We start from the raw sequence: 24,573 nt of genomic DNA, 5'->3' as shown, positions 1-24,573 counted from the left end.
AAGAAACTTGTTTTGCGGCACATCCTGAAGTTGGCTCCCGATTCGTCCTAAGGTTAAAGGAAAATTACTGCATTAGAGCAGAGACTCCACTGTGGACCAGGTATAATTACTTTTAAATAAATAAATACATAACCTACAAATCTATGAATGCATGTCACCTTTGTCACATATTTTCCAATATGTCCCATTTAAATATAACCTGCATTTCTCCTAATCCTGAGCTTTGAGCAGTTTGAGGTTTTAAACTGGGACTGGCCCTTTAAGGCTCACCCTCGAACCGGAAGCGAACTTCAGCGTCGCTTTATTTGAAAGAAGAAAGTTATTGGAAAGTAAACATGTTTCTTTTCGTGTCATTCTCAGATTTAATTAGGCCTGTAGGCACTAATAATTCTCGGCGCATTTAAGCTTTTTGAAAGCTTAATGTCTGCCTTTTTTAAAGAAGAAGTTATTACAGCAGAATATAAACAAGCTAGCATAACATGGTCGATACTGGTGCAATTCACGTTTGTAAATGTGTTTAGTTTCAGGTTTGATGCAAACACTTCCTCATCAACACTAAGGTATCCAGGTTTGTTACTAGGTGACGGTACTTGTGTGGGGAGATGGAGGTGGCGGTGAAAGGTGAGTTGATTCTGTAAAACTACTTTAATAACAATAACACGTGCTGGTTTGTAGATGGTGTTGTATCTGACATCGTTACTGGAGGACATTCACAGATTCACACATGCAAACATTCACACATGCAAACATTCACACAGGCATACATTCACACATTCACACAGGCAAACATTCAAACATGCAGACATTCACACATGAAAACATTCACACAGTCAAACATTCACGCATTCACACAGTCAAACATTCACGCATTCATGCATTCAAACTTTCACGCATTCATGCATTCAAACTTTCACGCATTTATGCATTCAAACTTTCACGCATTCAAACTTTCACGCATTCAAACATTCACGCATTCAAACATTCACACATTCACACATTCACGCATTCATGCATTCATACAGACAAACATTCACGCATTCATGCATTCAAACATTCACGCATTCAAACATTCACGCATTCACACATTCACATATTCACACAGTCAAACATTCACATATTCAAACATGCAAACATTCACACATCCACGCATGCAAACATTCACGCATGCAAACATTCACACGGTGTGTTTTGGTTTTCCAGGGAAGGCCAAGAGGAAACACCTGAACCCCCAGGATTGTGATGAGCTGGGCCAGAGTGCTCTCACCGGAGCTCAGCCCCCCCACCAGGGGCCAGGAGGCCGCGGCCCCCACCAGGGGCTCCCCCCCAGGACCCCCAACAAACGACGGAAACCTGGTAAAAGACCCCAAACCTCTGGCTGTATTAAAGGCAGTCTGTGTCTGCTTCCCCCTCCACACCACACGGGGGCAGCAGCGCGCCACCAGGACGTTCACGTGCCAGCCTCAGGCATAAACACCAGGGGTTTCCTGTGTACAGATAATTGAGATGACCACCTCCCTCTTCCAGGATTAATAGTGTTTATTTTCATGCAGATAAAACAGTATTTCCTAACAAGGACCAATTTGGTGTCTCTGACATTTAAAAGTGCAATTATCACTCTCTGCCGATGCTATTAGATGGTAGCACTCTTACTCAGTCTACACATCAGGTCAAGCTGCCTGCAGCCGAGGAAGGATGCAGGGTAACCACACATATTTGAAAATGAATGGACAGATTATCCACGATCTCACAGGTTTGGTGTTTGGAGCAGTTTCCTCACAGTTGTCAGGTTCCTGGTGTGATTGACTCACTTGTGGAGCCCCTAGTGGCCAGTAGAGGAACTACATGCTATGTTACTTCAGATTCAGGCGACTTTATTGATCCCTTTGGGAGGTTCCCTCGGGGAAATTGACATCTCCATCTCACTCACACAGCACTGTCATTTACAAATCAAACACCCCAAAAACCAAACACCCATATAAATAAATATTTACTTCAGGGATTGGCTTCAACCTGAAGAACTTGTCTGATGTCTCTAGTTAGTACGATCCCCTGGAAATATAGGTCAAATCCAGAGGGGCCATAACAAGTCTGTGTATTGAAGAATGAAATAAGTGGAATGTGATTAACTTGGCATCAAAATGTTATACATTTGGTTGATTTTAATATTTTAATGTGAGTTCATCATTTTGGTGCAGATGACAGGAGAAGGTGGTTCCCCTGTTCCGTTGTGCATCACAGCTTGGCTTACCTTCGTTTTCTCTGTCATATATTTTCTAATCTGCTGCAAAGCAGCCACACTTTCACCTTAAATGACCATTGTGGACAAGGATTTCACTTAGTTTAATTGGCTTTTGACAGAAAGTTCTCTAAAGCTTTGTCTGTTTTTTTTCTACTCAATTTCTGTACCTGCAGCTGCTGCCTTGGGAAGTCCTTCCGGCCAACAGAAAGTCATCAACCACTTCTTCTCAGTGGAGAAAGTCATCAGCACCAGTCCACACAAGTCCCCGAAGCCCTCCACGTCCTCCCTTCCCATGGAGGAAGAAGAAGAGGACGAGGATGATGACGACGTCAGCCTGTTAGCAGTCCCGTTGGCGTCAGATTTTCACACGAATGTTGAACAGGAGGACGAGATTGATGACGAATGTCTACTGGCTATTGAAATGGCGCCCCATCACGAAGAAAAGAAGGACCAGGAGATTGATTTTCTGGAGGGACTCACAGCGGAGATGTTTGGGAATGATGATGACTTTGAAGAATTGTGCATGCAGAGCAAGGAGGAGGAGGTGGAGCCGCTCCCCGACGCCCACTACGGCCTCCTGGGCACCAACACCCGCCTGCTGCAGCCCCAGGGCTGCATGGACGACCTCCCCGAGGAGGTGCTGAGACAGGTGCTGTCCCTCGTCCCTGCTCGGGACATCTATTGCAATGTGAGCCTCGTCTGCCATCAGTGGAAGAACATCGCCCAGGACCCCAAGGTTAGTCCAAGGAAATATGGAAGCTGCTCGTGAAATGAAATATGGGATTATTAAATATTAGGCAAGACAAGTTTATCTGTATGTAGCACAATTCAACACAAGGTAATTCTAAGTGCTTTACATCAACATTAAAAGCAGCAAGACACAAACAGTAAATAACAAATAAAATGATAAGAAAAGAGGTAAAATAATAAAAAGCACAAGTTGTTAAAAAGTAAGGACAGTAAAGTACAGCAGGTACATCTCATTCTTACAATGGCAAGAATTACGTTTCTATATGGTCAAAACGTACAAAGACCGGGTCAAATACAGTATTACAAAAGTAATCTGTAACAATTCATACAGTGATTAAACCAATTTGACAATTCTATGCCACAATCCCTGTTTCCACGTCTTATTTCACAACTGACGAGAATTACATTTCTATTCTACAAAACGTACGTACTTGATATCGAACACAAAACTTAATTATGGAGGAGCACAAGCTTTAAGCAGATAGCTTCAGGTTTTCTTTAATCAATAACAGTTGCACAGAAAGAGTGTTAATCCTCTGCTGAACATCGACCAGCTCTCGTCACCGACTTGGTGTTGAGTGCAAATGTTTTGTTGTGTTGCTTTTCACAGTTTGTGCCATTCAAGAAGCGCTATTACCGCTACATGATGGGGGAAAAGCAGGCCGAGCTGGAGATCTTATCCATCCTGAAGAGATATAAGATGACCAGTTCTTTCCACTCCCAATACAGCATACAAAACGTTGTCATGTAAGTTTCATGTTCTTGGACTTCCCAAATTAATGGTTTCTGGCACAAAAAAGCACTTAGTTTTTCTTCCGTTCATTGTTTGTCCTTTTAAAGATTTCTGCACAAATGTAATTATTCTCATTTTCATAAATTGTGATCCCGTCTTTACATTATTTTCTTTGGAATGTACAGTTTTTTTGGCCCATTTTGGGAAATTTCAGTAAGACTGAATTACAGAAGTATGCGATGGCTGGCTTAACTTTTAAATGTGTCTTTCTCATCCAGTGTAATGTCTAAACATAAAGTGGGAGAGTTTGTGAGGCCAGAGCGTGTTCTGGAGTGTGTTAAGAAGCATCGGCTTTATCCCCAGGCTGAAGCCTCCGTCAGATTACGCTTCTCTGGCAATCATAAGCCTCACAACCTCGGCATTGAGGTGAGAGTCAAAGAAATACAGAAAGACTCTACGATGAATATAGTGTGCTGCCCAGTTTGTGCTTCATTAGCATAATTTCCGTGTGATTTCCAGGGTCCCAACCCGTACGCAGCCATGGCCGTCATCTTGGTCCTCAGTGAGAGCGTGGGAGATGTTCAGGCCCTGGTGTCGCTGCTCTCCGGCTGCATGTCGCTAACAGCCGTCACCGAGTACCTCAGTCACATGGCCACGATGCTGCTGGCCTTGGAGAGGAACAACGTTCATATCAGCAATCGGTATGAGCCGCATATGGACCGCCATCGCTTCTTATCGTCGCTCAGCCTGCCCATGATCTAATGTTCATCTTCTACTTCCACAGGCCGCATTACAACATCTATTATGTCCTTCACCTCCTGGAGAATGGACCCTTTCCTGTCAGCTCTGGGCCTAAAGGGTGAGGTCAAAGTGCGGTAGTTTCATTGACTGCTTTACATGCAGTCAATAACCCTTTTAAAACCCGAATATTAGCAATAACCCGGTTTTGCACGGCCATGTAAACACCAATAACCCGAAATTAGCTCATATTCCATTTTTTAAAAACCCGAATATGACCCCTGGGTTACTCCTTTTAAAACCCGAATATTGGGTCATGTAGACGCCTAACGGGATATCCCCATCAAACGGAACATGAATTTGTTTTCTGCGCATGCTCTGTTCGCAAGGAATCCTGGTCTTTTGAGTCCAGGAAGTTCTTATAAACACGGAGAAACGCAAGACCACGCCACACTTTTGGAGTGAGGAGGAGACTAATCACTTCATAAATGTAATGAAGGATATGAACATTTCTGCATTTGTAGACGGTAGAAAGTACCGGGATAGCGAGACTTAAAAGAAGGTGAGCGAAAAGTTGCGCGAAAAAGCATTTGTTTTGAATTTGGATACAGGAAGAAGAAGCAGAAATGACGGGAATTGCGTCATGATGTTCTCCGCGCGTCGCTGGTTTGATCCAGATATCCCAAACGATTAATTACCATGTAAACAGAATATTCTGAATGTTTCAGTAACCGGAATATCAGCAATAACCTGAATTTTGACTGCATGTACAGGACTGTCTCAGAAAATTAGAATATTGTGATTAAAGTCCTTTTATTTTCTGTAATGCAAAAATGTCATACATTCTGGATTCATTACAAATCAACTGAAATATTGCAAGCCTTTTATTATTTTAATATTGCTGATCATGGCTTACAGCTTATGAAAACTCAAATATCCTATCTCAAAAAATTTGAATATTCTGGGAATCTTAATCTTAAACTGTAAGCCATAATCAGCAATATTAAAATAATAAAAGGCTTGCAATATTTCAGTTAATTTGTAATTAATCCATAATGTATGACATTTTAGTTTTTTTTTAATTGCATTACAGAAAATAAAGGACTTTATCACAATGTTCTAACTTTCTGAGACGGTCCTGTAAACGTAGTCACTCAGAATCCCTCCTTATGATTCCTAAACGCTTCAGAATCCTGTAGTCCTTCACAAGGACAGAATATTTGTTTTTTATTCCTGCATACTTTCAGCTCCTCTTTTTAAGAACCACTAGGTGTCACTCTGTAAAAATCATTTGACCACAAGGCTTTGAAATAACTAACATAAAGGATGTCAGTGGTGTCATGCCATTTCTTTGACTATAACATTAGTTAGATTTCACAGGAGTTGAGGGAGACTGTTAAAAGACAATATATTTGCATAATAAAGCTATCTCCAACTTTTAAATGTTGTCATTTGACCACATCGTGACACCGGTGTGAAGTGATAGAAGTTAACCTGCCAGTGTGTGTTGGGTGTGTGTGTTTTAGGAGTTCCCAGCTCTACTTGACAGGAGAACAGCAGCAGATCCTCAGCCACAATATCAAGAACGACCACGTGGTGAAGATCATCGCATTTGCAGGTATAGTGAACAAGCTGCACGAAAAACACTGACCCTCACATCACATCTTTTTTTATTTATTTAATTTTTGAAAAGAAATGTATCACTAAACCTGAAAAATTGGTGTAACCGCGTGTGTTTTTGGCAGTTTGTCTTACCGTGAAGCTCAAATTAAACTCTTTAATTTAGCTTGACCTATCCTGCCGGGCCCGGCCAGCCATCTGTGTTCTTTCCCTCTTCAATACAAAGAGCTAGTGTGGTTTCACTGGAAAAATACCAACTGTTACAGAAGAAACTACCTCTGCATCATCTGATAGGCTTATGAGCGGTCAGGGGAACAAGGAAACTCCCACTGGGGTGGGGGGGTTGTTGTAATACAAACTCTGACCAAGGTATTACTCGCAGCTCTGCGGCCTTGTTGTTTTGAATAGATGCTCCCGCTTGTCTCATCACTCAAAACCTGCTCCCGCCTCCTTGTGATTGCTTCAGTATGTGTTGTTTTGATGGGAAAGGTTGTGAACTTCATGAGATTTCTTCTTTTTTTTCAAAATGTTTTGGGGAAATCAGTCAGGAGACTGATGGAACAGTGATAACTCCGTGTAGGGTTGTACCGTGGGGACTGTCCAGTCAGATCTTGATCTTTGTCTCGCATCTGTTCCACAGATGACACCAAAACACAACCGGCTGTAGCGCACGACTGTCAAACTCCGTGCGACTCGTCTCTCTATGTGCACGTGAAAGCTACTGAGACTCAGACTTGTTTTCCTTCCGATGGCTCAACTGTTTAAACAGAAGTTTGTTTATTTTAGTTTTTTGGCAGAGCAAAATGAATGTCTATGGCTTCACGAAAATACTCCTTAATGCATTTGAGTGAGCAAAGTAATATGTGATAGTTAAAGTATCTGAACTCATGCGTCATTATGAAACCAATTAATCTTTTGCACCTGCAGTAATGATTTAAACACTTGATACACTGCCTGTCCAAAAAGAAAAAGTCACACTAATATCCCTTTGGACCACCTTTAGGTTTGATTATGCCGTGATTTCACTGTGGCATCGCTTGTGTCAGGAGTTTCAACTTTATCAGGGTTTGTGTTTTCTTGCGTTAGATGTACACATACTCCAGTTTTTATGTAGAAACTGGTGGTTTTACTCTAGATGTGAGGATAAGAGCATGAAACCTCCGTGCCGGTGTGGTTAGTTTGTTTTTGTAGCCGGTAAGATGAGCGCAGTCTTTTTCTCAGAGTTGATGACTTTTTCAAACAGGTACCGGGAAGACGACCACACTGGTGCAGTATGCTCAGCAGCGGCCGCACCTCCGCTTCCTCTACGTAGCCTTCAACAACTCGGTGGCTTGTGAGGCACGTCAGCGTTTCCCCAGAAACGTGGACTGCAAAACTGTCCACTCTTTAGCCTATAATGACATTGGAAAGCGGTAAGAACTTCAGTTCTGAAGAATATTTCTAATACTGTGTACTAATGCCGTAAAAACACCTGAATGACACTTCAGCTACATAAGGCCGATGAATGAACAGTCTTCCATCTCTGATCTTCTCTGTGGCAGCTATCAGCAGCATAAAAAGCTGGCCTTTAGCTTGAGACCGTTCTGCATCAACTCCGTCCTGCCCGCTGGTAGTGGCGGCTTCGCCAACGCCAAAGTGGTGGCCACAACTCTCAACAACTTCCTGGCTTCAGCAGACCCGAGCATCACGACGTCACACGTCCCCTCTCACTGCGTCAAGAAGAAAATGAGGGTGATGATAAACCGCGAGGATAGGCAGGTGGGGACATTTTCTCTTGTACAAAAGAATAAGAACCTAACAAGAGCACCTTTTCCTTGTTCCGCCCCGAGCTGAATGTCTCATTGTGAAATCCTAGATTTATGCCGGAGAGACGGAGAAGATCTGGAACAAAATGAAGTGTCTGAAGGAGAGGTCAAAACAGGCTTATTACATGACCCACGATGGTGAGGCACCGGCACATTGTGGAAAAGAAGTAAAGGTGATACAGATGGTGACTGGAGCATATCCATCTCAGGTTATCTGAAGTTATGGCAACTCCAGGACCCAAAGCCGTGCTTGTCTGACTGCTACGACGCTATTTTCATCGATGAGGCTCAAGACTGCACGCCAGGTACTGAAAGGGTCATTTTTATCCACACTTTCACATTTACCGGTAAATGAGCTTCAGTTCAGTTCATATATTTATTTCGAGCAATACAATATAACATAAGTGCAACAGAAAATTAAACAAATACCTTTAACAGTAGATGCTCAGATTCAAAATACAAATTAATTCGTTAACACTCGAAAGGGAGTGGGAAGAAGAAAACTTATTTAATCCCACCCCTGTTTCTCATCAACAACTTGACAGATTTTTCTAAGGCTTCCTCCTGTCTCAACATTTAAACCAAAACAATGAACAACAGACTTACCGTATATCAAATTATAATAAAAAAAATTATTCTACAGTTCACCTCACCTAAATTTACACACATTGTGGCCATGAAACGCAGATGCATTTTCATGGCCACAATGCGTGCAAACCATACATACATACACGTCAGTGATTTATAATGTTAACGGCATCTTCTCCATCTGTTTTGTCACAGCGATCATGGATGTGCTTCTGGCTCAGCGCTGCGGGAAGATCCTGGTTGGAGACCCGCACCAGCAGATCTACACCTTCAGAGGAGCCGTCAACGCCCTGCACCTCGCCAACCACACTCACATCTTCTACCTCACGCAGGTACACACTAATACCCGAGCAGACGGAGGTTCAACTGCAACCAGAGCATCTTTAGGCGTCGGAAATTCAACGTACTGTATTTTCCGGACTATAAGTCGCTCCGGAGCACAAGTCTCGCCAGGCATAAAATGCATAATAAAGAAGGAAAAAACATATATAAAAGGCACTGGAATAAGTCGCATTTTTGCGGGAAATTTATTTTATGAAATCCAACACCAAGAACAGACATGCCCTCTTGAAAGGCAATTTAAAATAGAATCGAGGCAACAACAGGCTGAATAATTGTACGGTATACTTACATTATGTTACATGACACAACTGAGAACGAGCCTGGTATGTTAACATAACATATTCAGAGTTATTCAGATAGCTATAGCATAAATAACATGCCAAGTTTACCAAACCATCCGTGTCACTCCAAATAACTAAAATCCAATGAAATCTTCATCCTTGGTGTCACTTTGAAATAACTCTGCTAACTTCGGAGGTAGAAGATGCAGCGTTTCCTCTTCTGCGTCACTTACGTCAGACTCATCGCCAGTTGCAGTTCCCCCTTTTGCGGTTTAGTGTGAAAATAATGTCAACTGATATACCGATAATAATGTGTTAATTTCACACATAAGTCGTTCCAGGGTGTAAGTCGCACCCCCGGCCAAACTATGAAAAAAGCTGCGACTTATAGTCTGGAAAATATGGTACTTTTTTTGTTGCTGCTAAAAAGGGGGCCTGTTTGAATTACAGTCATTATAATAATGCAGCTACTCAGAGGTGTCCTTTTTGTAATGTGGTTAAAACAAAGAGTTACACTTCTGCAGTGAAAGGAATTGAGGCAACTTTAACTTTAACCTTTTTTAGCTGCATTTAAGATTTTTCTTTTTTTTCTTTTGCAAGATCTTTGCTAAAATGGTCAACAAATTGTCGATAAAATCTAGTGTGTTCCTCACCTGCTTTGTTGTGTATTGATCATCAACTTCTGCAAGTGTGGCCCCCCCGAGGGTTTGAGGTTCCCCCTTCATGTACGTGGTTCACCCAGAGAGGAGAACCTGGGTTTTAAATATCTACAACAGAATACACAGTTCAGCCACTTTCAATGAGTCTAATAATTCTTTTTTAGCTTCCGATAGGATATAGATTTATCATAATATTAGTATTAAGTCTGAGGAATAAATAAATGAATAAGCTGAAAGGAAATGAGCATGGAAATCAGTTGATGGATAAGTGAACTTCCATGTCATTCATGTCTTTGCCCAGAGCTTTCGATTCGGTCCTGAGATCGCCTACGTGGCTGCAACCATCCTCAAAGTTTGCAAGGGGGTTCAGAAGATTCTCGTTGGAGGAAAGCAGAAGGGTAAATCCGAACTGTGATGTTTGTGTGTACATGTGACCTGTAGCTGGAAACCCAGTTAGTGATTCGATCAATGAAACATTTTACAATATGCTGTCGCAGCAGGGGTCGACTGTGCTAACAGCTACACACTAATGTGACAGAAATGAAAAACTGATTATAGTTCATGTCCGTGTGATTGCTGTTTAGACATTTGTTTTTGTGTTTTTTAGGTCATTATTAGTCTTAATAGTTGAACTGGAGCTAATTCAGACTGTTAATAAGTTTATTTTGCCTCCAGACTGTGTGTTTAGTGAGACGGCCGGCAGAGCCGTTGAGGCGGCGCAGTCGGGTGTGAATCAGAACCCGGGGAAGATTGCTATCCTGTCCAGATGTAATTATGGAGTATTCAGTCAGGCGGTCAAGCTCACCGACGCCAACCCAAACTGCAGGATCCACTTCATAGGAGTAAGTGTATTTATTCTTGTGGTCCTTCAATTCTTAAATATGGTTAAAACAAAAAGAAAAAAAAACTGGCCTCGATCTTACTGACTGCAAAGCTGATTGCACACGGGTCGCACCATTACGCGCCTCAGACACCCTCTTGTGCCGGTACCAGGAAGCTCCTCGTGAAGGAATCGCACAGTTGAAGCAGTGCTACGACCCGATTGGCCTCATCCTTTCGCAGAGAGCATGCGCAATAAAAAAAAAAGTGCCAAAACGTACGTATACAGTAGATAGTATTGGTCTAACGTGCTATATGTAGACCTTGTTGTTAGTGAAAACCCCTGTTCCTGAAAACCCCTGTTCTAAATGTACTGGCTGACCCACAGGTATATGTTTTAATGAGCAAATATCAGCTTTATGTAAAGAAAATTATTTAACTAATGGTGCTTTGAGACTGACCCCATTTCAAAATTGGTCTTAATTTAAGATTGATTCAAAACTATTTTTGATTTTGTAAAAAAAAAAAAAAAAAAAAAACATTAAAGCACATTCGAGAGTATAATCCAGGTGCCATAAAGTAAAAACGCTGCCATGTTTCTGGATCAGCCTGTACATTTAGAACAGGTGTTTTCACTAACTACCTACCATCTACCTGCAGAGGAGCTGGTTTAGTGATGGTTGGAACAACTGCTGGACTGGATTTTTACTTTATGGCACTTGGATTATACACCTCTGGTTCTAGGCCCCTTTTCTTTGCTATACACCAGCTCTCTGCACCAGATGATTCGATCACACCTTCACATGTCACTGGACGACCCAGAAATCTCTGCACAAACCTCAGCTTGCTTCTCTCACCTGTCTGCATGGATGAAGGAACACCATCTTTGACTTGTCCTGTCTTAAGACTGAAGTCTTGCTTATCCTTCCTCATAATCTGATCAGCCACAATATCGACATAAATATTTGCTCTACTACTGTCGCTCCCACAAAGGTGTCACGTGTGATGGTCAGTTCTCTGACCGTGTTATCTCAGTCTCCTAGTTTTGCGCTCTATAACATACGACCATACCTGACTCGATATGCAACTCAGCTCCTGGTATAGTTCAGGGTTATTGCCTCGATTCAGTCAAACTGCAACAAAGGATCCAGAAGGCAGAGTCTTTAATCAACCCATACGGGCACACATTAACACTCATTGAGCTTCACTGGCTGCTCGAATAAAACACGAGACCTCGGGGTTCCAATAAACTCGATCGTGAAGGCTTACACCCTCTCACAAGCACCTCTCATCCCAACACCGCCTGGCCTTATCCTCCCCTAACACAAGGTGATCTCAGTGGAGACAGTTCTCCTATGTCGTTCCTCAGTGGTGCACTGCAAAAACTCAAAATCTTACCAGGAATATTTGTCTTATTTCTAGTTAAAATGTCTCATTTTTAGTCAAAAAAATCTCATTACACTTAAATTACCAGAAAAATAACTTATTTGATGATTTTCACCTGTTTCAAGTAAATTTTCACTTGAAATAAGTAGAAGATTTATCTTCTCATTACAAGCAAAAAAGTCTTGTTCCACTGGCAGATTTTTCTACTTATTTTAAGTGAATATCTACTTGAAACAGGTGAAAATTGTTGTTTTTCCAGTGATGAGTCTTGTTTTAAGTGTAATGAGATTTTCTGACTAAAAATTAGACTTTTTAACTAGAAATAAGACAAATATTCTTTTTAAGATTTTGAGTTTTTGCAGTGTTAGTGATTTCTGGCACAAGGAGAGACGTCTCTTTTTACAGTCAAGAAGGTGTTAAACTTCCCACTTCCAGAAACACCTTCTCTTGTAAACTGCACACGACTGTCGTCTTAACTGCATTTATCTGAGTGCTGACCTAACTTCTTCTAGTTTCTGATTTACTATATTACTGCGACTTGATCGTAGTCCTCTGTTGTAAACGATACATTTTATGTAATATAGTGTTTACAAAGTTGCATTTACCTTGTCAGTTCAGTTTTAAATGAAGAGATTTGTTTTACTGATGATTTTCTTCTGCAGGATGTCAAAAACATCGGGCTCCAGAAGGTCATGGACATCTACCAACTGATGACTCAGCAGAAGAAGGGGACCAAATCAAAAGGTACGCCTCATGCAAAACAATATTTGTCTTAGCATAAGGTCACCTTTACAGAGATTTTGTGTTGTGATGTGGTGTCAGAAGTTCTTTTGTACATGATTGAAGTCACTATTTTGGACAGTTTGGACTATAAACAAACCTTCAAGAGCTTTACCGAGTTATTACCCACGCTGTTGCATAATCTGGTGTTGGATTTTCAGAGATTTATTACACCCTATACACCTTAATGTATCCCAAAATGCAATGCAAATAGTGTATAGTCATGTTCTGGTAAGGAATAAAGGCAACTAACTGTCTCAAGCGATGAGCTCACAGTCGCCGGTGGGGACTTCCCCTAAAGCGGACTTTCCTGCGTAGTGACTCGGGTGAATGAGCGGGTCAGTTTTGGATGTGGTGTTGATTATCTATCTGGGTGTAGAGGTCAGCCGAGGCGTGGATCATGGACATCTGCTCACTCCATGCAGCCGTTACATGGCTTAGTTTTTATCTATTTTTCCTACATACATAGGTCAGAGATGTCACTTTCTTTAACATTTTGCGATTTAACAGATTCCGTGCGTCCTCCAGTGTGTTTTAAGCGAAGTTCTCATTTCAAATCAGGTTCTCTGGCTGCTGTAAATACGTTTTTAAGTGGCTGTAAAAGAAGGAAAGTGACCAGCATTAATGTGTGGCTTTGAATCTCTCTCTGTCCTCAGCGATAGTGGACCCCCTGGTTCGGGGTTTTTCCCAGAAAAAGGAGAACCCCTTTGGAGCCTTTAAGCATTACGTGGCACTAACTGAAGACAAAGAGCTGGATGGAAAAATGAAACTCGTGGAGACCTTCTTCAGTCGCATCCCCGAACTGGTCGCACGTCTGTATTCCTGCTTCGAAAGTGACGTTCGGAAAGCAGGTACGCGTGAAGATACCAGACGCTGCACCAGTGGAGAGCAGCCGGACATTGTACATCTCCAGGAAACACACACGCCCTCAATTTACGACTTCCAGTTAACTTGAAATACGGGTCAGGGGGGACATCTGGTAAAACTGAGCTGTAAAGTCATTTAAACAAGATTACTGTGTTGATGGAGAAGCTTTATTGACCTTTTACAGCTGACGCGATAACAAAGCTGCGTGCACGACGTCTTTGCGAGTGAAAGAGGATGTAGGAGGTTTTGCCGGGCTGATGAGTCATCCTGACGTCTGCTCCAAACCACTTTTAGAAGATGTGGTTTTTGTGGGTTTTCCTCTAAGTGTACCTATCATTACTCTTATCTCAAAGCCAGCTCAGTTTGTAAGTTCTACAGAAATATACACGTTGATTTAAAAAAAAAAAAAAAGGAAACTCGCTGTAATCAAGTTTTATCTAATGTAGAAAAAAAAAGGATCTTCTTGATCATTTTAGCTGCAATACATTATTATTTTAGCAGCAAATAGATGTGTATCATCATGAAAAAGAGAACCCGGGTCCCATGCACAGATGTGCATTTCTGAAATTTGCTTCCTGAATGAAGTATTCTGCTTCTTGTGGCTTATTTACTGCATCTACCCAGAAATTGACACATTTTTAGTGTATAAATGTATATCTAGCATTGGTAGTGTTTTTTGTTGAACTTCCTAAAACAAAAAGTGTTGATGCCGCCTGCAAGTGCAACAAGTTCCCACTAGTGTGGATGTAACCTTAAAATAACACGGTCCCTTCCAATCATTCACTCAAGATGAAGAAAAATAAATATGTTGTTCTTTTGTGTGTCCTGCTCCCAAGTAAAACAGTTTAGTTTAAGCTTTCTTCCATCATTAGTGTGATTGCCTCATTTCTTAAGGTTCAGATGAGGCTGATCTTATGATAAACCCTCTTTACGAGGCTTTAAAAAAGCTCATCAGTGTTCACCGCTGATGATAATCCTCTTGTAATGGTCCTTTTTTTTTTTTTTTTTTTATGAAACCTTTGACTCATCTCTTGAAATGTTTCTTGTTGGATTTGGAGACTTAAAAGTAAATAACATCTGTGCCTTTAGTTTCAATGTGTGTAGCTATTTCACGTATCATGGGTTGTAGCTGCCAGGGAACTCTTGTTTTGTGGTTGTTTTTGTCTCCACGCGTCTCCGCTGCAGTGACGGTTTTCTGTTTCCCCCCAGACTTCATCGTGGGAACGGTCCACAAGGCCAAAGGTCTGGAGTTTGATACCGTCATCATCACCGACGACTTTGCCTGCGCGCCCAGTTCAATCCACAACCTGTCCGACACTTCTACATTCTCGTTTGGTGTGTTTTAATTGTGGGGATTGATTTCCTTTGACTTCCTGGTCAGCGGTTAATGATGGTGTTATATGTCTGCTTGTTTTTAAAACCTCTGCATGTCTCCGTCTCGTTGTGGTGCAGCTGATATTCCTTCTGACGAGTGGAACCTGGTGTACGTGGCGGTGAGTCGAGCCAAGACGTGTCTGGTCGCCACCACGGACCTTCTACGCACTCTGACGTTTGCTCGGGTAACGCTCACACTACGTCTCCTGACCCTCCTACGTCATCAGGGGCTTTTTCTTATGTCCTTCCAGGCAATTTTTCTCTCAATTTGATTTATTTTGGTGAATAGTTTTTGTATTTGTTTTACCGTTAAGAACGTTTTTCATGCAGAGGCCTATAACGGGGGAAAATCGTGCAGACTTATAGTAAACATTGAAAAGGAAAACATGCTATTTTTATCCAAAATGAAACCCAGACATTGAGAGCATGTTTCGTTATTGCTGTGACATTCAAACATCTGCTTTTAAAGGGACTTTACTTGGACTTTTTTGTCCTCCAATGACCTGAAAGGGAAGTAACTTTTACATCCGCCTAAAACTGAAGATGCATCAACATCATTATATTATATGGAAAATAAGTCCTTTCATGTTTTTTTTCCATTTCAACAGTAAGGCCGTGTCATCAAACTGGTATTTTAAGGGTTAAATTTACTAGAAATATTAGATACATGGTAGTTTTGATTAGGACTGACGTTGATTCATATATCTGAGCCAAAAAATGTAAAGAAATATTTTCATCAGTTGTCTTTCATAGCTGTTTATAGGAGAGGACTTCTTTTGTCCTCTGACTCCCGATGGAGTAAAAGGTTGAATGTTGACGTCATCTTTTTTTGTTCTTGATTTCCATCCCACGCTGAGCCTTTTTTTTTGTAGCACGTTATCACCGGGCCTTTTCTTCCTGGTTTTCCTGTGGTAAATTCCTCAATTTCTTTATCATCAAACTTTCCTCTGGAGGGGATTTTAAAATAATACCGCAGCTGCCAAATATGCATGGTACTTTCCACAGCACACCAAAATAATTACAGGTCACAGTCCAGTGCTCAGCTGCACTTGAGTCACTTAATCCAGAGTCTCTGTGGCAAATAAAGATCCTTGTAGGTGGTTTCTGTTGGTGGTATAAGAATATGAAGTGGGGACGGGGTGGAATACCCACCTCCAGTGGAGTTTGTTGACTTCTCAGTTAAACTTGTGCATCACGACTAAAGAAGGACATCATCCGCTGAGCTCCGTTACTGTGATGTAAGCTAAATGGAAGAGAGTTTCTGCTTTTATTCATTTAAATGAGTGCTTTCTTTGCAATTTGATCTGCAGAAAAGCAACACGGCTACAGTGAAGGACAGAAACCCTGGCAGAGCAAGTGAATGCGTAGTTTAGATATTTAATGAGCGTTATATTCAGTACTCGAGATGAGTGGGGATGGCATCCCCCCTGAAATAAAAAAGGTCAAAATCATCCCCCCTGTAAAACTGCCATCCCCCCTTTCCATCCCTTATGTCATTTCATCAATGAATGTGGTTTTACTGCTATTTCATCGTTTAGAGTCATCACCAGAAAAATAACACCAGAAAAATAACTTATTTGACAATTTTCACCTGTTTCAAGTTAATTTTCACTTGAAATAAGTAGGAAAATCTGCCAGTGGGACAAGTTTTATCTTCTCATTACAAGCAAAAAAATCTTGTTCCACTGGCAGATTTTTCTACTTATTTCAACTGAAAATCTACTTGAAACAGGTGAAAATTGTTGTTTTTTCCAGTGATGAGTCTTGTTTTAAGTGTAATGAGATTTTTTATACTAAAATGAGACATTTTAACTAGAAATAAGACAAATATTCTTGTTAAGATTTTGAGTTTTTGCAGTGATCCATTTTACTTATCCTGTGAAGGACAGAGTCATATTGATAAGTTCAGAAAACTGTTTTTTATTGTTGTGTTTTGATGTATTTGATGTAAGCCCAGTGGATATTTAAAGCTTACAGAAGGCTGCATTTAACTGCTGCTATGTCATTCCTGCAGTATTTCTGCAGCTGTTTTGGTCAGTGCTATTATTTGTAATATATTATATTATTTGTAATCAGCACAAATTATCTGTCCCCATATGATAAAATCCACCATCCCCCCTGATTTGTTTTTACAACTCGAGTACTGGTTATATTGCATGAGAGTAGGGAATACCATCTAGATATGGCTTTGGCTTCTTCTGATTGGGTTTTGCCTGAAGTGAGAGGGACTTTGATTTGATGTGGCCGTTGATTCAGTTATCTGAGAGGATTTACGCAGCTGTAAATAAATAAATAAATAAAAGCTTCAAAGGATCTCCACATATCTCCCTGCTCAAACACCCACAGCTCAGCAGCTACACATGACACGCTGAATGCATCAGCTGATACGAACTAATCTAAAGCAGCTACGTTGGAAAGGAAGGGATAAACTCATTTAGTTTACTTGATCTAAAATAGTGTTTTAAAAAGGCTTATGCAACTTATTTTTCACTTTCTTGAATACTCTTTTTACGTGATCATCACTAACTAACGATACGGTACGATACACGATATTGAGGTCACGATAACAATATGATATGATAGCAGTATTTTTTTAACAACCTTGAATGAGGAACATATGACTGGAAAAATTTTTCTTTTATTTGAAGGACACAAAATACAAAAAAATGCTGTGCGTTTGCCCTATTGCTACAGTTTGTAATGCTTTATAACTGTTTAGGTTTTAAAGAGAAAGCCAGGCCAACCATTTTCCACAAACTGAACTAAAAGTAAATGTCAGGTTTGCATTATGCATCTTCAGTTTCATACAAGTACAAATATTTTGCCACAAACTCAATAGTTTCTCTCATGTATGACTTGACTTTTTTCTTTTCCAGAAATTTAACAACTAAAATTAAATAAATTAATAAATAAAAGTAAATAAGTAAGCTATGAAAAGTCCCACATGACTGTTATTTATCTTCTGCCAGAGCTAAGAGCTTCACCTGCTCCAGCCTGAGGCCGTAAGGTGAACCCCGTTATCGTTTCTTCCTCACACCTTTGGGGACGACACAATCTTCACATCATAAAAAAGATTGATTCATGCTCAGCTTATAAGTAAAAGTTCGGAGCTCAAAACCCCCAAGAGTCCCGTGATCGGAACCACAAAACGGTACTAGTTTCTTCTGAGCGGAGTCAGATTTTGGTCCGTGGGTCGAGGCGCGGTCGTCACGTGATCCCGCTGCTCCAATAGGATGTTACTAGTAAACACAATATATTAATATTAATAACCCAATATCGCTACAGTTTGTCACCTCCATGACGCGTATCGTGACGTTTTTGTATCGCGAAATTTCGTGGCACGATATATTGTTACACCCCTACTAACTAGATGGTGATGCAGAAAATGTTTGTGGCTTTGACATAAAAATAATGAAATGGTTTGATCCATTCTCAATGTTTTTAGGACCAGATTCCACATCAGTAGGACTGGAGAAGTGATCATATGCATCTTTTCCAGTTTTGCATTTTCAGCAGCACCAATTGAAAAACACTTTATTTTGCAGGTCTGTTATTTTCAAGATCCTCTTATTGTAGGACGATGTAGAATTGTGCCTGTCTTATAACGTGTGATATAAGTGAAACGGAGGTTTTGAAACAGGTGTATCGAGCAGTTTCTGTATCAACAACAGATGACTGGCTCGTCTTTCACTTACACGAAAAAGAAAGTGCTTTCATGGGAATTAGAGAGCTGAAAGTCAAACAGAGAGGGGAAGGTGGAGCTTTTATCAGCACTTTCTCACCGCTTCTCACCACTTCCTGCCTCTGAGAAATGTGTTTTTCTTCCGTCATGAAAGAAAGTAGAAGTCAGAGATGAACTCTTGAGCGTGACTTCAGGGCAGCAGAAACAAACCTGCAACCCTAGTTCTAAAAAGTCATTGCAAGGACTCGTGATGACCAGACTTATAAACACATTTTGTCATTTTGTTGAACATGGTGATTAGTAACTCACTCAGTGGTTGTTTTTTTTATGCTTCATTATTATTCAAAAACTTATGTGCTTATTTAATCCTACCCCTTCTCCCTTCTCAGAAATTACTATCCTCAGTTGATTTCAGTATCATATTACATATTTACATTACATATGTACACATTTACAAACAAAGAAAATAAATAATGTAAGTAAACAAGTGAGTAAATGATGTGTGGAAACACCAGGTGATTGTCAAAGCCCTTCATCCTCCCTGTATCCTGTGAAAACCATCTTTTTGTACCGCTGTTTGAACTGGCTCATGCTGGGACATTGCTTGAGCTCCGCACCCAAACTGTTCCACAACTTCACTCCACATATGGAAATGGTAAATGTTTTTAGTGTTCTTCGGACACAAAGATGTTTTAAATTGTTCTCCCCCCTCAAATTGTAATCCCCATCTCTGTTAAAAAAACAATTTTTGGATATTTCCAGGAAGCATGTTGTTTTTAGCTTTATACATAGTTTGTGGTGTTTGAAAGTGAACCAGATCAGTACATTTTAATGTTTTGGATTTTAAGAAGAGTGAATTTGTGTGATCCTTGTAACCGGCATTATGAATTATCCTTATGGCTCGTTTTTGCAGCATTGACAATGATTGTAGTGTACATTTATAAGTATTGCCCCAAACCTCCGCACAGTAATTTAAATATGGTAAAACCATCGAACAATAAGGAATGTGGAGTGATTTGTGGTCCAGAATATGTTTTGCCTTATTGATTACTGAGATGCTTCTTGATAGTTTGTTTTGTACATGTTTTGAGTGAGCTTTCCAGTTTATTTGATTACTTCCTTATGGAAATACGAACGGTCTCTTGGTCTTTGGCAGGGCTGAATGCTCGGCTGCAGTAAAGTATTTGGGAGTGTTTTGCACCAGTGGACATCATTAGGGTTGGTTAAACATCGACTCTGAGCTGCGTGGTGGTCCTCTCACAAACAAAACACTTCCCTTTGCTGACGCTGGAAACCAGTTCAGTTGGTCGTCTCTTTCACCTCACCAGAGGAACAAGGGATTTTCCTGGATAAAAGTACCGGCTGCCAATATGATGAGGGTTTATTTTTTGTGCCTCATCTTTGAGGTCGTTTCATTTACACACAAGCCCCTTTTCAGACATGAGATAACATGAATGGCTTTGGTCCCTTGGTCCCTTCTATAACCTTCTATAACTTTGATGTACAAGTTTCCCTAAGTGGGTGTACATGAGGCATACAAGGGGGAAGCTGGATTTGATGTGATTTTATTGATATGCAGCATTTTTGCAGTACATTTGGCACAAACACCCATCAAGTAAAAGTTGCAACATTCTCTTTCTTACACTGACATCGGCCCAGTCCTCGCTCTGTCACTGGCTGCAGCTAAAGCTGATGGGATTCTGATTTCCAGATACTTCTCGTGTTCAGTTATTGCTCCAGATGTTCTGCAACCGTTCTGATGTTCTGACTGTGGTTTAAATCTCACAAATGGCAGCTTTAGAGCCACTCCATCCAAAAAATGAAAGAAAGCATTTAAATATTTTCCTGTTGCGTGATTTCAGATTAATTAAGTCCTGACACCAACATGTCCAGCCTCTTTCATGATTTATCATCCCTTATCTGTCATTTTCATGCTTCTCAAAATAAAAACATTGTGTTTTACGAGAACATTCGCTCATCCAGTGCAAGACAGTTGATTAAAATTTTTTTTGTTTTAAATATATATATAAATAAATAAATTTAGGAAGTAAATGGAAGTTCTAATTCATTAACTAAAAACCTGCTAGAACAGAATTACTAATAAACTCCAATTACTAATAAAACCCAATCTCAAATTAGTAAACAGAAATAAAATGCCAAAATCTGCAGATCTTATGAACCTGTATTTTATTCAGAAAAGAGCATAGCAATCATCAGAAGTCCAGACACTTTAGCATTTCATAAAAAATATGTACTAGTTTAATGTCAGGGGCAACGAAAGGCTGGACCTGACGCTACACGCCTTTATCTTTAACTCCTGATGTCGTGTGCACGTCTTATCGACAACATACTTGCACCAATCATCGTCTTTTTGGCTTTTTTTTGCCTGTGTGACCTGTGTGTTCTGCGTGTTGCCTTTTCTGACTTTACCCTCTCCATTTATCTAGATTAGGATGGTTTTACACCTTTAAGACATAACACGCTTTTATTTTGAGGGATGCCAACTCAACCAGCAGAGACGGAGACAAGGTTGCCCCTCGCACAAAAGATGAATATACGGACAGAATCAGTAGTTTTCACCTCTGAAATGATTCAGCTTTCAAAGTTAATCACATTAAAGGTTTTCAGTTTTGTTGAAAATGTTCTGGTCTCAGAGGGTTGTTTTTTAAATGAAGCCTTGAAATTTGAAAGGGTTAAGCAGCATTCTCTCAGGTGGTTTCACTGTCTGCAAGCGTGAGACGGAGGTGGTGGTGGGAGGTTTTTGGCTTCCTGTCTGCCGCGCTCCTTCCAGAGTGTCTGCTTTCACTCAGTCAGCCCTCATTCAGGTGCTCATCTCCACTAGGGCTGGGCGATATGGACCAAAAGTCATATCTCGATATTTTCTAGCTGAATGGCGATACTCAATATATATCGATATTTTTTCTGTGCCATAATTGGGGTTTCCCCCAAAGCATTATAGCATAGCATCTCTGTTAGCTTCATTTTTTCTGAGGCAAACCCTTAAAAAAACAGTCAGTTTTAATACAAAGCCTCGTGCCAAATGTCACACAGGTACCTTTTATTAACAGATGTCTGCACAATATCAAAATGTATAAAACAAATGAAATAAAAATAAACCGCCTGCATATATAGAATAAAAATGCTTCTTAAATAAAATAAAACAAATATCCCTTTCCTGCATAACAATTCAATTAAAATACACTGTGCAATTAATACAATGTAGACAGTAACAGGCAGACTTTTCCACTGAGGTTGACAGTTGTGCAAATAACAAAACATTTGTGCAAATCTCAAATAAAACATTCAAGTCAATTTGTCACAAAATAAGCTATATCAAAATTTCATTAAACATTTTTTTTTAAATCGATATAAACGATATTGTCTCGTACCATATCGCGTTTGAAAATATATCGATATATATTAAAATCTCGATATATCGCCCAGCCCTAATCTCCACCCATGTTTATATCCTTGTTTCATTTCTTTTCATTTGTCCTTAGTCTGTTCATTTTAAGATGCTTTTATTTTAGAAATTTTTCTTCTTATACATTTCTCTCCTTTTTACATGTTTTTCTTTTGGCTTTGAAATGCATGTGTTTCTGTTTTATATAGCGAATGAACACTACTGATTCTCATGATACATCAAAGCAGCACAATGGAGGTTATTTTTAACTAAAAAAAGAAAAAACTATTTCATTTTTAGGAATATTGGTTTATATCCATACTGTTAAGGAATGGCACCCAAAGTAACTTTGGACTCCCATCCTGGTTGTCTATAGTAAGGAGTGCGTGTTGCTTTGCAGCATCGTGTCACATCCACAACAAACAAATCCTTCCTCTAGCTAGACCGGACGTCTTGGCTTACGCCACTGAGAGACACAAGACAGGAAAAATGGAAGAGAAAAGTGGAGTTGGAAAACAAAAGCAGTGTAACCTCCACACCTCTAGGGGCAGCGTCTGAGCTGGAAGCTGCAAACGCTCCTTTGTGCTGCTTTACAAGTCTGTCCCCTTTTTAAAAGGAACAGAAAATGAAAACCTTTGTCACCTCACTGTTGTTTCCAGGAATACTTCCTCAGGTCGCGGATGCTCGTTTCCATAGAGACGGACGGTTCTCCTCTGCAGTGCTGCATCCCAGATTGTTCCAATGGAATCACGGCGGGCCTGCCGTTCATGATATACAAACAAAAAATGCCTTGTGTAAGAAAATGTTAAACCCTGCATTTGATATTTTGTCTTTGCCTTTGGCTGAGCGATGCACATCACATTCTGAGATCATAATTAGGGCTGGGGATCGATTCAAATGTCAAGAATCAATTCAGAATTGATAATCAGGATTTGATTCGATTCGATATTGATTTGGGTTAGTGTTATTAAAACTGTTTTTTGAGCTGTTGCCTGAATTTTATGACTGTAGTTATGCAACATATTAATACTAGTATAATATTGAGATTCAACAGCAAGTATTGGCAGCTAATGATGCTGTAAGGACCAATCAGCTCCCAGAATGCAGATAGAACTGCTTTCAGAAACATCATGTGGGGCAGCAATACCAAACAGATCCAGGGAGGAAACAGAGACGGATGAAATCGCTTTTATTTTTTCCAACATTCCGTTTTTTAGTTTTTCCATTTTCTGTTTTTTAATTTTTGAGAATTTTTGGTTTTTAGCATTTTATGCAAATGTAACCCCAAGAAAAAAATAAAGCAATGAAATATAGACAATTTATGCAATTTTATAACTGAAAACTTTAATGTTTTCATACTTTTAAACATATTTAAATGCAAAAGCATGGCAGTAGTTATTCTCGTGTCCAACAAAACATCATTTTTGGGGCATAAACAAAACGATACCAAAAGTTATTTGTATAAAATAAATAACTCAAATATGCCTTTCAATATCCATTTAGAGTGCAAAAAAAGAAAGAAATTGCAACAGCGCATGTGTGAATTAAATGACGTGACTACTGGGATTAAAGTTCACCGGGCGAAAATGTAATAATGAAAAAAAATCATCAATCTTTAGACATACGAATCGATTTTTAGGAATGAATGAGAATCGATTTAGAATCAGAAAATAGTTTTTTTTTCAACACAGGCCTAATCATAATATCCTTCTGTCTCTTCCAGACCAATAGGGAGACTTGCGGTGGGCCGCTGTGTGAAAAATGCGCGTGGAAGCGCATCGGGCCCACCGCCTACCTCATGGCAGACGACGTGTTTTCAGTCATGAGACGACGGCGACGGCAGCCGTCCCATAATGACATATTTCCGGGGCATTTCATCGTCTACTGGGGAGACTGAGTTACCTCGCAAACAGCCGGGATTTAAGTTCACTCACCAGAGACACTGGAGCGGACGAGAGACTGAGAACCGCTTTTACTTTGCAGTCTCACCTGAAACGGTTTTAATCTTGTTTTATCTTAACACCATGTAAATTGATGTTAAAGCAGTGGAGTTGCAAAGTGCAACCAGTTATTGTGTGACATGTATATGTAGACCAACACTGCTTGCTTTGGAAGTTTGATAATTTCAGAAGCAGACATTTTTATAAAAGACGAGTAATTGTTGAAGTTTCATGGCTGAATTCTTCGTGTCCGCACTATTTTGTAAGTATGAAATTGTGTAATGAGTCAGGCCATCAGTTAATCAGTGACTTAATCCTTGAACTCTTAACTCTAAACATCTGCAACAAACTAGGCCTCATTTCTCCGAAACTGTCAGATATGTTCACGTTCAACAAAATACCACTGAAATATTTCCACAACCCATAAAATACAAGTCAACAAGTTTCAGCAGAGGCGGGTTCGGGAGGAAACCTTTTTGCTGACGCATGTTTTTCTCTTCCCTGAGCAGTTTAATGATGGAAGAAGTGATCACTACCATCAGTTTATCAGTGTTTTATTTGTCTGCA

The 24,573-nt window shown here is 40.2% G+C and overlaps 1 protein-coding gene across 1 annotated transcript; it reads left to right on the top strand.

Annotated features, from left to right (window-relative positions):
- Positions 1-509: 509 nt before the first annotated feature.
- Positions 510-24,234, top strand: fbxo18 (F-box DNA helicase 1). The gene is made up of 22 exons (XM_061714188.1): positions 510-621; positions 1,201-1,353; positions 1,443-1,445; positions 2,413-2,975; positions 3,600-3,736; positions 4,001-4,148; positions 4,242-4,423; positions 4,507-4,581; positions 5,987-6,078; positions 7,324-7,492; positions 7,622-7,838; positions 7,936-8,023; positions 8,095-8,190; positions 8,669-8,805; positions 10,057-10,153; positions 10,431-10,597; positions 12,623-12,704; positions 13,397-13,591; positions 14,817-14,942; positions 15,060-15,166; positions 22,726-22,860; positions 23,790-24,234. The coding sequence occupies exons 1-22, from the start codon at positions 603-605 to the stop codon at positions 23,961-23,963; spliced, it is 3,162 nt and encodes a 1,053-aa protein (XP_061570172.1). The 5' UTR covers positions 510-602; the 3' UTR covers positions 23,964-24,234.
- Positions 24,235-24,573: the final 339 nt, after the last annotated feature.

Source organism: Cololabis saira, chromosome 23 (genome assembly GCF_033807715.1).
Source record: "Cololabis saira isolate AMF1-May2022 chromosome 23, fColSai1.1, whole genome shotgun sequence".
Taxonomy (NCBI): Eukaryota; Metazoa; Chordata; class Actinopteri; order Beloniformes; family Belonidae; genus Cololabis; species Cololabis saira.
The sequence above is the reverse complement of the archived record's forward strand: the minus strand, read 5'-3'. Positions and strand labels throughout refer to the sequence as shown.